Genomic DNA, 14,614 nt, shown 5'->3' on the forward strand with positions numbered 1-14,614 from the left:
AAAGGTCCATCTCATCCTCCTCTTCCTCTTCCAGCTTCACTTCAGAATTTGTCCAAAACTCTGAGCAGGTCTTAAATTCCATGTTCTCGTCTTCGCTGCACTGCTCTCCCCCTGTCCTCGGCCTTCTCCATGTCCCTCTCGTCCTCCGTCGCCATCTTCCTTTCCTCTCCCTCCGTTTCCCTCTCTCTGCCCCTGCCCGTCCTCCTGCCTCTCCTGCTCGCCCTCCTTCTCCGACTCGGACTGATTAGAGCCGAATATGCTATCATACCATCTTTGATAAATCGGGTACTGGAGCTTCTGTGTTAGGTCTTTGACTGTTTCCTGCAGCCTCTCGTTCTCCTCTTGCAAAGCCTTTTTCGTCCTCCACACGGCTTCCCTCTGTAATTTATGGCTGTAGTTGTCCAGCGTTGTTTGCAGGTCCCTGTTTTTCTTCTGCAGCTCCCCATTTTCCTTCTTCAGCTCCCCATTTTCCTTCTTCGGCTCCCCATTTTCCTTCTTCGGCAGCTCCCCAATTTCCTTCTTCGGCTCCCCATTTTCCTTCTTCGGCTCCCCAATTTCCTTCTTCGGCTCCCCATTTTCCTTCTTCGGCTCCCCATTTTTCTTCTGCAGCTCCCCATTTTTTTCTTCAGCTCTCTTCAGCTCCCCATTTTCTTCTTCGGCTCCCCCATTTTCCTTCTTCGGCTCCCCATTTTCCTTCTTCGGCTCCCATTTTCCTTCTTCGGCTTCCCATTTTCCTTCTTCGGCTCCCCATTTTCCTTCTTCGGCTCCCCATTTTCCTTCTTCGGCTCTCCATTTTTATTTTTCTTCTTCAGCTCCCCATTGTCCTTCTTCAGCTTCCCATTCTGAATGGACAGGTGATTATTTTCACGAGCGAGTTGCACATTGCGTAGCTTAAGTAAGCTGTTTTTGCTACACAGGCTCTCATTGTGACTTATATGTTTATCCATAGTCTGGCGGAGAATCTCAATCTCATAGATCAGCTGTCGGTTGTCCATTTTGGTTGCTTTTTGGCGATTGTAAGTAACAAATACTTGTAAACTGTTGAACTATTTCTCTGTAAAGCCACGTGTATTTATAAACTTGCGTCATGACATCACAACGATGTCACTGACGGAAGTTCAGATCAAAGGATCGAGCCAACTGGTTCCAACAGGAAGTGATGTCACAAAGGATGTTTCAGAATGTTTTTCAAGCTTTTTCAGCTCTTATCTATTACATCATACTTTCAGCTAGAAACTCCCAAAAATGTCAAAATGTTCCACGTTTCATACATTCTGGCTTAAAACTTTATTGAACTTTGAAGTTAAGTTACAATGGCAGAACGCACTTCAAACTCCCTCATCTTTACGCTCTTCCCACTAATACATACATTCACAGACTTTCTCACATTAATTCAACTTTTTCATATCTTTCATACTTTTTACACAATCACATTTCAAAATTCATGACATACCTTGAATTTTTTTGTATGGATATATTCATCTTTAAGTGGAAAAAGAGTGTTTTTTTTAATATTTAGAGTTAGACTTGATAGTTTAGACACTAATTTAACTATTTTCCCTATTTTTCATCCCATAAAAACATAGTCATCATCAAATAACTGACATTTGATTTCCTTTAACTAAAATCTTCATGTCTTTTAAAAGAAATGTTCATTATGTATTAGAGACCATTGTTTGCATAGAAATAGAAGTGAAGCTGCAGCATTTCCTTGTTTTTTTACCTTTTATTCCTGCAGAATTGGGCTACTTTTGGGCAACCCTGATCACTCGGCCATTTTCGGATAGCATGTCCTGCTAGCCCTTTCCGCATTTCAAAGCTGTTTAAAAAAAAAAAAACAATCAGCGACAAGTGACGTGCATTCATTATTTTATATTGTTAACGTGACACAGTGAGTATTCCAACTGGACTCTAACCTCTTCAGACTTTGACCAAAACCCTGAGTTGAACATATTTTCAAACCAGGCCTCATATTTCAGGATCCGCTCTCTGCTGCACTTCTCGGACTTCCCTGTGCGCCTCTCGTCCACCGTCACCATCTCCCTCTCCTCTTCCTCCCTCTCCTCATCCTCCCTGCCGAGGCCTTCCCGTGCGCCTCTCGTCCTGCCGAAAGTTTGTTTGCGTTTTTGCACAGGGTCCTCTGTTCTTTGCACAAAACAAATTGAAGTAACCTTCAATGCTGAAACAGGTTTTGGTAGATGGCCTATTGCTGTAAGTGTAAGGGCAATAATTGATGCTCCTTATACATACAGCTCCGACCCAGAAGTTTGATAATGTTCTACCTGATGACTTCTTTGCGATGGGCGTCATATAAGGTGAGGTGTCCGTAAACAATGTTAAAAGCAGGCAGACAGCCTGTATCTCTCCGCCCTCACCTGACCCTCTGCTCCACTTCAACCAAGGCATTCGGAGCATGTCTCTGTCCGAATGAGGATCCATCGGAAGTGAAGATTGGGAACAGGATGGCGAAGGCCCGGCAGTACCCCTGGGGGACGGTGCGGCTGCAAAATGAGAATCGCCGCGTCTTCGTCAAACTGCTGATCAGAGTGAACATAGAGGACCTGCGAGAGCAGACTCGCCGACGTCATTATGAGCACTACCGCCGCTGCAAACTGAAGGAGATGGGATTCAAGGACACGGAAAGACAAACGACGCTGTACAACCTCCGCCAAGACCAACAGAGGGAAGCCATGTGGAGAAAGAAAGAGGCTCTCCAAGAAGAGAATGAGAGGCTACAGAAAACTGACCTAACTGGGAAGATTGAGTACCTCGAGGAGGAGTGCAGAAGAGCAACTGTCATGTCACATGATATTGTAGCAATTTCACATCCCCGAGGTGTACGCTATCTAGCTAGATAGCGTTAGCTGCTGTTAACCGTGCTAATTCAACTACTACTAGCTACGACTATTAGCTACCTTGAACCAAATTGGCCACAGTCGCAGCTAACGTTACTATCTTGTTTTGTTTTTGCAGCTACTAGTAGTTGTGACTCAAACTTTGCGTAGAGAGACTAGCCCATGTTTTTATGGTGGTTCAGCAAACTCATTGCATCCGTTCTAAAAGCTCTGTGGATGTTTATTTATTTCTTTCTTTTTTAAATATTCATCTACATAAAAATGTTCAATCAAAAATATACTTTAATTCTCCTTAAGTTATCTGACAACAGAAAAATGATTAATGGACAGCAGCTAAACAGTGAGTGTGTGTGTGTGTGTGTGTGTGTGTGTGTGTGTGTGTGTGTGTGGAGCGCAGCTAACAAACGAGCTAACAAGCTTGCTAACGTTCGCTCACAGTAAATGTCAGTAGGAGAGTAATAGCCAGGGTCCAGGGGCTGTGTAGCAGCTTCCTGTCACCTCTAACCCTTTCTGTGATCACACAATACAGTTATTAATGTTGATTTTGACAACTTTATGATCGCCAAATACTGATTTAAGCAGCATCTCAGCATAACAGAGGAGGAGTCGTGTCATAGTTGGCATTTATACGTTAGCATTTATAAACCACAATCTAATCGCTGTTTATGTTCATTCTGTTGTCTGACAACAGAAACAGAAAAGGTGATTAAATCAGCTAAACACGGAGTGTGTGTACATTAAAATGCAGTGTAGGTGAGCAGAGGTTTAACCAGCTGTCCGTTGCACTGCTCAACACATGTTGCTGTCATCAGCACTTTTTTTGTTTGCCGTACTACGAAAAGAAACGTTTCACCCAGTTTTCCATTGATTAGTTGTTTCCGTGTGGAAAATCTTGAGCAAAATATGTAGCTTTAAACAGCTTTTCCAGATTATTTAGCTCAGCGCGGATGTAGCCGACAAACGAGCTAACAAGCTTGCTAACGTTCGTTCACAGTAAACGTCAGTAGGCGAGTGAAAGCAACCTGTTCTAATCCTGTGTTTTCAGTTTTAATACCTGAGCATTATAGCTCCATCGCTGCAGATGCATGTGCTCACGTGATTGAGATATTTGTACAGAATGTATTAAAAGAAGAAGGGGATCCACTGGGACTGCATATACAGTGGAGGGATTTTCACTCCTGTCCCATCCCACTCCCACAAAAGTCTCCCGTCCCAATCCTATCAAAGAGTTAAAAAAAAAAAAAAAATCGTCTTGACTCCCGTCCCATCCTGTTCCCGATTTAATATACTAAATAAATCAGAAAATAGCGTTTTTTCATGTTAGAATTGCATATTTCTATATAAAAACTGACCTGTGTTTCCCGGTGAAATTGACTCGCATCACACGGGAATCCCACAGGAAAACTGTCCTGTCCTGTCTAGATGGTGACCCAGGATTTGCTGAAACTCTCGCGACATTTAGGTTTTAGGCAACAAAACTACTTGTTTAGGGTTACGAACGCACACAATGAAGAAACAACACGTACACATTTAGCGAGAGCTTCGCAAATCCAGTGAGTGTTACCATCTAGACACGACCGAATCCCGTGACCCACAGGATTCCCGAAAAAATGTCAGCCTCTAATATACGGGGGCCGGATTTTTCTGCTAGCCACTGATCATCTCTTATGCACAGAGAAAATAAAATCGGTTTTATAAACCACAAAACACTGTGAAAGAACTGGTTTTAAGCTGATCAGTTCAGAATAAAGATCTATTTTAAACTTCCATTAACGCTGTCGCTTTTTCAAAAAGTCAAGTTGGAACCAGTTCGAACTAACTCTATATTTGCTTGAATTAATTCAAATGCAACCCAGATAGCCTAATGCACAACACCTGAATCTGGAATTTGAATATTTCGTTTTTTCCTACTTTCGAATAAAAGTTCGAATAAAAACAGCGACCGCTCTAACTTCCATACGTACGCGACAGATGTGACCACACAGTTTTAAATGTTGATTTTTGTCAGACTTTATGAATAATAGTGATTTAACCAGCATTTTAGCATAACAGAGCAGGAGTGATGGTCTTCCTGCCTAGCAGGTAAAATCTTTGCTAAACACACGTAGCTTTAAAGAGCTTTTCCAGATTTAGCTTAGCGTGGAAGTAGCTAACAAACAAGCTAAGAAACGAGCTAACAAGCGTGCTAACTTTCGTTCCATGGATGTATTGTTAGAACTGAATACAGGACCCCAAAATGGCGCCTATAAACGATCATGTTGAGTGTAGCCCCAATAAAAGGAAATCACTTGAGACTTGTTTCTGTATCTCGTTAAAAAAAGGGGAAAGAACAAAAAACTTTCTGTTTCTTGTGAAACGTGTGGAAATCTTTTTGAGCCAAAGAAGAAGACATGCAGTTATTTTATTTATTGATTTTTATTTTAGAATTATTGTTTTATGGCTAGTATCATTTCATTATTATCATCATTATTATCATCATCATCATCATCATCATCATCATTATTATCATCATTATTATTCTTGTTGTTATTATTATCATTGTTATTATCTTCATCATCATTGTTGTTGTTGTTGTTGTTGTTGTTGTTATTTTGTTGTTGTTATTATTTTCTTTTTACAAACACGTTTTTTTGATAGTGGGGGAAACCGGAGCACCCGGAGTAAACCCAAGCAAACACAGGGAGAACATGCAAACTCCACACAGAAAGGCCTTCTTGCTGTGAGGCGACAGTGCTAACCACTGAGCCACTGTGCTGCCCATGAAGTCCTTTGGAAGAGCAGAGTCAAGTGGGCAAGGAAAAGCTCCCAAAATCTTAAACGCTGACTAAGAAACCTTCAAGGACCCCCTTCCTGGGTTTGGTTGGTTCCTCGTAGGATAAGCCACCCAGCCATCGGTGTTCATGTAAGAACATCCTGGTATCGGTTCTTCTTCTTTGGGTGGGTGCTGTTGGTCGCTGTCACCGTCGCCATCTGTTTTGGACTCCTCCTTCTTCTTCTTCTTCTTGTTCTTCTTGTTCTTCTTGGATCCACGGGTGAAGAACTTTAAGAATCTCTTCCACCGAGAAGGCTTTTTCTGGAGGGTTTCTCCAGAGTCGGCCACCTCAGTGCAGAAGGTGCTTTCAGCCAGCACGAAAAGGTCCATCTCATCCTCCTCTTCCTCCCTGCCCTCAGCCTTTCCCGTGTTCCACTCAGTGCAGATGGTGCTTTCAGCCTGCACGAAAAGGTCCATCTCATCCTCCTCTTCCTCTTCCAGCTTCACTTCAGAGTTTGTCCAAAACTCTGAGCAGGTCTTAAATTCCATGTTCTCGTCTTCGCTGCACTGCTCTCCCCTGTCCTCGGCCTTCTCCATGTCCCTCTCGTCCTCCGTCGCCATCTTCCTTTCCTCTCCCTCCGTTTCCTCCTCTCTGCCCCGTGCGTCCTGCCTCTCCTGCTCGCCCTCCTTCTCCGACTCGGACTGATTAGAGCCGAATATGCTATCATACCATCTTCGATAAATCGGGTACTGGAGCTTCTGTGTTAGGTCTTTGACTGTTTCCTGCAGCCTCTCGTTCTCCTCTTGCAAAGCCTTTTTCGTCCTCCACACGGCTTCCCTCTGTAATTTATGGCTGTAGTTGTCCAGCGTTGTTTGCAGGTCCCTGTTTTTCTTCTGCAGCTCCCCATTTTCCTTCTGCAGCTCCCCATTTTCCTTCTTCAGCTCCCCATTTTCCTTCTGCAGCTCCCCATTTTCCTTCTGCAGCTCCCCATTTTCCTTCTTCAGCTCCCCAATTTCCTTCTTCAGCTCCCCAATTTCCTTCTTCAGCTCTCCATTTTTCTTCTTCAGCTCTCCATTTTTCTTCTTCAGCACCCCATTTTTCTTCTTCAGCTCCCCAATTTCCTTCTTCAGCTCTCCATTTTCCTTCTTCAGCTCTCCATTTTCCTTCTGCAGCTCCCCATTTTCCTTCTTCAGCTCCCCATTTTCCTTCTTCAGCTCCCCATTTTCCTTCTGCAGCTCCCCATTTTCCTTCTTCAGCTCTCCATTTTTATTTTTCTTCTTCAGCTCCCCATTTTCCTTCTTCAGCTCCCCATTGTCCTTCTTCAGTATCTTATTCTGAATGGACAGGTGATTATTTTCACGAGCGAGTTGCACATTGCGTAGCTCAAGTAAGCTGTTTTTGCTACACAGTCTCTCATTGTGACGTATATGTTTATCCATAGTCTGGCGGAGAATCTCAATCTCACAGATTGGCTGTTTTGGCGATTGTAAGTAACAAATACTTGTAAACTGTTGAACTATTTCTCTGTAAAGCCACGTGTATTTATAAACTTGCGTCATGACATCACAACGATGTCACTGACGGAAGTTCAGATCAAAGGATCGAGCCAACTGGTTCCAACAGGAAGTGATGTCACAAAGGATGTTTCAGAATGTTTTTCAAGCTTTTTCAGCTCTTATCTATTACATCATACTTTCAGCTAGAAACTCCCAAAAATGTCAAAATGTTCCACGTTTCATACATTCTGGCTTAAAACTTTATTGAACTTTGAAGTTAAGTTACAATGGCAGAACGCACTTCAAACTCCCTCATCTTTACGCTCTTCCCACTAATACATACATTCACAGACTTTCTCACATTAATTCAACTTTTTCATATCTTTCATACTTTTTACACAATCACATTTCAAAATTCATGACATACCTTGAATTTTTTTGTATGGATATATTCATCTTTAAGTGGAAAAAGAGTGTTTTTTTTAATATTTAGAGTTAGACTTGATAGTTTAGACACTAATTTAACTATTTTCCCTATTTTCATCCCATAAAAACATAGTCATCATCAAATAACTGACATTTGATTTCCTTTAACTAAAATCTTCATGTCTTTTAAAAGAAATGTTCATTATGTATTAGAGACCATTGTTTGCATAGAAATAGAAGTGAAGCTGCAGCATTTCCTTGTTTTTACCTTTTATTCCTGCAGAATTGGGCTACTTTTGGGCAACCCTGATCACTCGGCCATTTTCGGATAGCATGTCCTGCTAGCCCTTTCCGCATTTCAAAGCTGTTTAAAAAAAAAAAAAAAAAAATCAGCGACAAGTGACGTGCATTCATTATTTTATATTGTTAACGTGACACAGTGAGTATTCCAACTGGACTCTAACCTCTTCAGACTTTGACCAAAACCCTGAGTTGAACATATTTTCAAACCAGGCCTCATATTTCAGGATCCGCTCTCTGCTGCACTTCTCGGACTTCCCTGTGCGCCTCTCGTCCACCGTCACCATCTCCCTCTCCTCATCCTCCCTGCCGAGGCCTTCCCATGTGCCTCTCGTCCTGCCGAAAGTTTTTTGCGTTTTTGCATTTGGTATTTCCTCGCGGGCCAAATATAATTACACTGCGGGCCAAATTTGGCCAGAGTTTGACACCTATGCTCTAACACAAGTTATGAGGTGGAGGGTTTTTCTCCTCCATCTTCACCTGAAAACGAGTCAGCAACAGAGATGTGCAAGGTGTCTTTAAGTTGACAGGTTTCAGTTTTATGCTAGAAATGCGGTACAGACATACATCATACAGATGTTCGCTGGTGCTCGGGATATGTAGGAAAACATGTCCTGATCCATCCCATAACTACGCTGGTTTTCATTTCCCCCAAATATAGGTTCAACAGGACAATAGAGTGGTTCACTTGTGAATATGTTAATGAACATTTTCTGCGTCCTTACCTTTCTGTAAAAGCCTCGGCGAAATAAAATAACACAAAATGTCACACTGAAGAATCAGCTAAGCCCCGACAGTTAGTACATTCAAGATTACACATCTGTGCTGTCCCGTTAGATGGAGAACAGGACGCGTTCAGTAGCACAAAGCGATATTTACAAACTACAACACATGTAGCGGACATTGATGACTTTTCAGCATAGGCCTTGAAATGACACCTGTGACTGAATACGCTGATGTCAGTATTTTAGGGATGCCGGTGGATGCTTACATTGCATACTTACATAAGAGATTTTTGATTTAACAATTATTTGGAGTCTTAAAATTAAGATATATATAAATATATATATATATAAATATATATATAATATGTGACTTTTCCGCATTAAAATGTCTAAAAATGACCTGTGTCATTAGGCCGAGTCGTGCAAGTTGCATAGGAGTCTGGAAATTTCGCAGGGGTCAATGTTTGCGCCTCCGATGAGGGAAGCTGAGCTGCTGGGGTACTCAGAACAAAATCATAATCATGTCAGAGGAAAAACAGACTTTTAAATGTGTTTTTATCCATAAAGCATAAATTCTGCACATTTTACAGCAGATACAGGGAGCGGACAAAATAACAGGAACACGGCAGCCCTCGAGTAGTTTGTAAGGTTTCGGTTTTTGTTGCGTGTCAGACACGAGCTGATCATACTGTGTTATTGAATCCACCCACTCTGGGTGTCTTATGGGTTTTTATACAGCTCTGTCGGGTGTGATTATTACGTCTGAGGTAAACGTAAAAAACAAAAGACTCCAAACCGGCCCACGCAAACACAAACTGTCATTCCCAGACGGTCCGTTATAATGAAACTCATCTCATCCACTGCAGGGATCACAGTTTCCACTTCAGCCCACAGTGGTGCAGCGTAGACTCATATTAAAACCTGAAAATAATGCTGTTTTAAGGGTTTTGAGCCCAGTCTCTCCTCACTGCTCACGCTGCCTCAGTCCTCTGTTTTACCACGTTCTGATGTCTTTGTGTCTGAACCTCATTTTTGTGATTTCAAATGTTTCGTCGGCTAGTCGGAAGAGGGAAGACAGGCGTGGTAGTTTGGATTATTACACGTGGGATCCTTTTGGATTCCTCTAGGGGGCGCCAAAGGTTGTTTCTGAAATTAAAGGTGACAAGATCTGTGGCTTTTTATTGATCAAAGTGGGACGGATTTACAAGCTGGTAGTCAAAATCACCAGAAGGTCGCAGAAACATCAATCTCCAACTTCAGTTTTGCATCACATTCAGTTCAGTTTTATTTAATGGCGCCAGTTCATAACAGAAGTTAATGTCATTGCAGGTCTAGACCGTAAGCAGGGAAGCTGGGATGTTTTCCGGACCTCGCTTCCGAGGAGCAACGCTCAGTAATCCTCAGGTGTGTCGCTGATGTTGTCCGTTAGAGGCTCACTGCTGTCGCTGACTGTGATGTAACAACAGGGGAGGCATTTGTGAAGTTACTGGCACAGGTTTCTGGACGATGTCGAGGTAAACGTGCTGCCGCTGACAGAGGCCTTCTCCTCGTTGTTATCAGAGAAGTCAAATCAGGTGCACGTCTGGTGTTGTGCGCACATCCTTAATCTGGTGTAGGCAGACTACGTCAGCTCTCGGGTTGAATCAAATGAAGCCATCTGCACAGATTTTGCACACCTGGATCCGAGGTACTCTGCCTTGGAAAGTCTCAGCGGGTATTTAATCAGGTTTGATGACAGGGCTGTGACCTCAGAGGTGAGGAACCTGGTGACGACGGGGAGGACAACTCGTTGACGGATGCGTCCTTGGCACCGTGAGAGGAGCTTTTCGACAATGAAGACGCACCTCGTCTCGGGGCCATCTGGAGGCCTTCGTGCTGATGACAGCTGAGAGGAAACTCGCGACAGACCAGGTAGCAGAAAGGTGCGCTGCTGCTCCGCCTCCTGACAGCGTCGGGTAGGTTCTTTCCTCAGTGCTCCTTTCCATTAGAAAGTCAGTGTGCGCGCTGTGGCATAAAAACACTTGTGTTCTGAATTTTGTGAATATAAAAATCCGAAAATGTCACACAACTCAGCGTGGGGAAACGAGACGATTGTGTTTTACTGTTTTAACACTTGTTTTTAGGTCTGTGTTTGTTTGTGACCTGAACCAGGGCAACCAAACAGGACTGCAAGACCTGAACCCCATGCAGGGGATCCTTTCTGGCCTGTTGTGATCCCACCACTCATGGTAGGATCTCAGAAACATGAAGCCCCGACATTTTGCATTCTTCAGAAAGGAAATCGCAATATGCTTTTTTTGTTTTGTTGTGAAACCATCTAAATACAGTGTTCTTTATGTGAATTGAGTTTGCAGTAAGTATAGTGTGAACACTGTGCTGAGTCTGCTGGGTCTACGTTAGTTCTGTTTTTAATATTTTAAAATAATTCTGATAATTGTGTAAAATGTAGGTGTCAGGTGATCGTTACATTAGTTCAACTTAGATTTTTTTTGTACAGACAAACATGGGCAGGAAAACCTCGGATCGTTTTACACATTAGCCTAACACAAACTGTACAAATGAACAGATTGTTTTAAAATTAAAATGAATGATTTGTTGACGGACAAACATGTTATGTCAGGTCAGATTTGGGGCCGCTTTCTGTTGCCAGTCGGCCCCTGAATCACCGTGGACTGGTTTTTCCTCTTGCTACTGATAAAAAATACATTTTTATTGCTTTGTTTTTTTAAAACAATTTTAATAATTTCCTTTCACTCTTTTCTTTTGTTGTCGTTACATTTTCTTGCCCCGTATTTATTAAATTCTCTGTGTACGTACATGTTGCTGTTTGCACTGTAATGAAATGTTTTATATAAATTAAATTATAACTTTCTCTCCCCATTCAGCACCTCGGACAGCTCCTCAGTCGCTGCTGCTGGGATTTGTAGTTTTTTACTTCCTCGCTGATTTAAAAAAAAAAAACAAACAAACACATGAATGACGATGAACAGATAAAAAACACAGAATCCCACAATCCTTTGCGGCCGTGCGTCCTCTCCAGCGGAGCCGGGGTGTTTTCTCTCAGTGCGTCACTTCTACCTCCCGGCAGCGCGTGACAATTCACCACAATAACACCGGAAGTGGGAGAGATTTGACTTTCAAAGTTAAATACGGGAATGTGACACATTTAAACATGAAACAATCAAAGATTATCTGTCGTGTTGAAACCAAGAGATTCGACTAATTGATGAATATTTTCGTATTAAAAACAATCAGAATGAAATAAAATGGAACACTTTTTAAAAAAATGTGAGATAAGAGCTGAAATTTAATACCTGTTGTGAAAAGAGAAATGAACACACACACACACACACTCAGACATACTTTAGGCTACAGTTTAACTTTTCTTAAATAACTGTGTGTAGTCGTGTCTCCTCTTTCGGATGTTTGTCATCTAAATATTATATTTCACACAACATATGACAATATGTTTCATCCCCGCCCTCCCTCCCTCAAAGGGCTTTTATTTTGAAGGTTTCACACCGGAAACGTTATCTAACGGCCTGCTGTGTGTTTCCTTGATGCTTCTGCTTGTCAGCCCGAAAACCAGCGAGAAAACATCACTGTGGTGAGACTCTGCAGTCAGGGAGGGTCTGGAGTCCGGTTCACAGATCAGCGGAGTCTGTCTGCGCACCTGTCTGCGCACCTGTCTGCGGGTGGAGGGACTCAGCTGCAGCGGGAGGATGCTCTCCTCCTGCCGGGAATCTGGACTTTCCTCTCGCGTCGTTCGGCGGGATGCTGCGGTCTGAACCCGGGGCTTCTCCCCTCCTCTGCCCGCTGAACTTGGATCATCTGCGGGGGGATTAAACTCTTCGCTCCCTCCGCCTCTTTCTCTCCGGCTCTCTCCGGAACTGCCCGATCATTTCCCAGTGGATAAATAATCCGCTTCTTTTATTTTTTTGAGATTCTGGATTACCGGAGTCCTCCTTTGACTCCGGTGGATTTTTACGCACGCACGGATTTGTGAATGGGTGCGCGTTTTCCTCCGGTGGCACCTGGTCCACCTGGTGCGTTATCACGCGACCGCAGAGAAGGGGATACGGGAGAAAACCCACCCGTGCCCGTGGAGGATTAGTGTGAGGAGGGATTATATTTTCCAGGAGCAGAATCCTCCATCCGTTGTGTTCATTTTGCTGTTTTTTTGTTTTGGACGCACACAGAACTTTCCAGACGCGTCAGGATGCTTTCTCTGTTTCTGTCCATTTTTTTTATTTCCTCTGGTGTTTGGGGGGGGGGGAAGGTAAAATAAAAACCACAAGAAGCTCCCCTTAGATGGGGAAACTAAAGTCATGAAATACAGCAAAAAGTTGGTCTCCTGTCTCAGCTGTTAAAACACCACGAGGCGCGGTGGGGCTCGCTTCAGACAGAAGATTACAGAAACACAATTAAAATGACATTGCATGAATTTATATGTGTTACCTCCTCGGTCTTCCTGTGTGGACAAGGATAGACCAGTATCGCTGTAAAATGCTGATAATTCAGGATTTCACGTCAGGCTGAAGCCTGCACGTCATGTCCTCTGCTCTAATTCTGCTCTTTGTGGAAAGTAAATAAGCAACAAGGAAATTAAGAACCTTTAAAAGCCCGAAGTTAAACTGTTTTCTTTAAAAAAAAAAAAATACCCCTCCCTCCCCCCCCAGAAGGAAAGCATCCTATCAGCAGGAAAACCTCCAGAACCAGCTGATGATAACTCTGCTGCTCTGGCCTGGAGCACCTTGACCCAGAAGAAGACGCGCAGTGACCCGGCGGCGGCGGACACGGTGTCCCGTCAGATGAGTGAACATGTCGGACCGGAGCGCCCCGGGCTGCCGGCTCCGGCTGGACTGGGTCTACGGGTACCGGGGCCACCAGTGCCGGAATAACCTGTACTACACCGTCGGGAAGGAGGTGGTGTACTTCGTGGCCGGGGTCGGCGTGGTTTACAACACCAGAGAGCACAGCCAGAAGTTTTACCTGGGGCACAACGATGACATCATCAGGTAAGACCGCACCTGCGGCCTGTGAACAATCAGAGCCGCGCTGCAGAAAACACCGGTACAAACTCAGCAGAGAACTTTTATTCTGCGTCTTTTTAATCAGAATCAGAAATACTTTATTGATCCCTGAAGGGAAACTCTTTGTTACAGCAGCTCGCCTTTACGTCAGTGCACACAGGAGAAAGTACTAGCAAACAATATAATACACTATAAAACACTATAAAAACAGGTCAGAAAATACATTAAGTACCAGGTGGGTATAAGTATGTATAAAATAAGTGTGAAGTACCAAGTGGGTTTACCGGTTGATGATGATAATACAGTATAATAATACAATGTAATAATATAAGTAATAAGTAGTGGTGCCTGTATTGTCAAGTTAAGTGCAGCTTATTGAGATTATTAAGATATTGCACAGCAGTAATGGAGGTATATAATATCAATAAATAGGAAAAACTAACAGGAAAACTAAATATTGCACAATTATTTTTAAGTATTGCGGAGATGTTAATGATCAATGTCCAGTTTAGTGACTTCGGGTCACACAGACTGACACTTAGAGGGAGGAGTTAAAGAGTCTGATGGCCACAGGCAGGAATGACTTCCTGTGGCGCTCTGTGGTGCATTGTGGGGGGATGAGTCTTCCGCTGAAGGCGCTCCTTTGTTTGACCAGCGCGTCATGGAGCGGGTGGGAGACGCCGTCCAAGATGGCGTGTAGTTTACCCAGCATCCTCCTCTCTGACACCACCGCCAGAGAGTCCAGCTCCACCCCCACAATGTCACCGGCCTTACGGATCAGTTTGTTGAGTCTGTTAGCGTCCGCGACCTTTAGCCTGCTGCCCCAGCATGCAACAGCATACAGGACAGCACCGGCCACCGCAGACTCATAAAACATCTTCAGCATTGTCCGGCAGATGTTGAAGGACCTCAGCCTCCTCAGGAAACAGAGGCGGCTCTGGCCCTTCCTGTAAACAGCCTGAGTGTTCTTGGTCCAGTCCAGTTTATTGTCCATGTGGACTCCCAGGTACTTGTAGTCCTCCACAA

At 43.5% G+C, this 14,614-nt stretch overlaps 1 protein-coding gene and 1 long non-coding RNA gene across 12 annotated transcripts in view; one reads left to right on the forward strand and one right to left on the reverse strand.

The window, feature by feature from the left end:
• Positions 1 to 755: 755 nt before the first annotated feature.
• Positions 756 to 2,427, reverse strand: LOC122884772. The gene is made up of 2 exons (XR_006379970.1): positions 1,917 to 2,427; positions 756 to 1,819 (listed from the first exon to the last, which is right to left on the reverse strand). It is a non-coding gene; the product is annotated as an uncharacterized LOC122884772 (long non-coding RNA).
• Positions 2,428 to 9,790: 7,363 nt separating this feature from the next.
• LOC122884773 (echinoderm microtubule-associated protein-like 6) overlaps positions 9,791 to 14,614 on the forward strand; it is a 107,419-nt gene continuing 102,595 nt past the window's right edge. For 4 of the 11 annotated variants that reach the window (XM_044215099.1, XM_044215101.1, XM_044215100.1 and 1 more), the window contains exon 1: positions 12,038 to 13,573. In XM_044215099.1, coding sequence (XP_044071034.1) covers positions 13,377 to 13,573 — 197 coding nt within the window. In that variant the 5' untranslated portion in view covers positions 12,038 to 13,376. Of the gene's footprint in view, positions 10,511 to 10,678; positions 13,574 to 14,614 lie in introns of those variants that run through there. The other 7 variants (XR_006379972.1, XM_044215108.1, XR_006379971.1 and 4 more) reach the window with 7 other exon arrangements.

Source organism: Siniperca chuatsi, linkage group LG11 (genome assembly GCF_020085105.1).
Source record: "Siniperca chuatsi isolate FFG_IHB_CAS linkage group LG11, ASM2008510v1, whole genome shotgun sequence".
NCBI lineage: Eukaryota > Metazoa > Chordata > Actinopteri > Centrarchiformes > Sinipercidae > Siniperca > Siniperca chuatsi.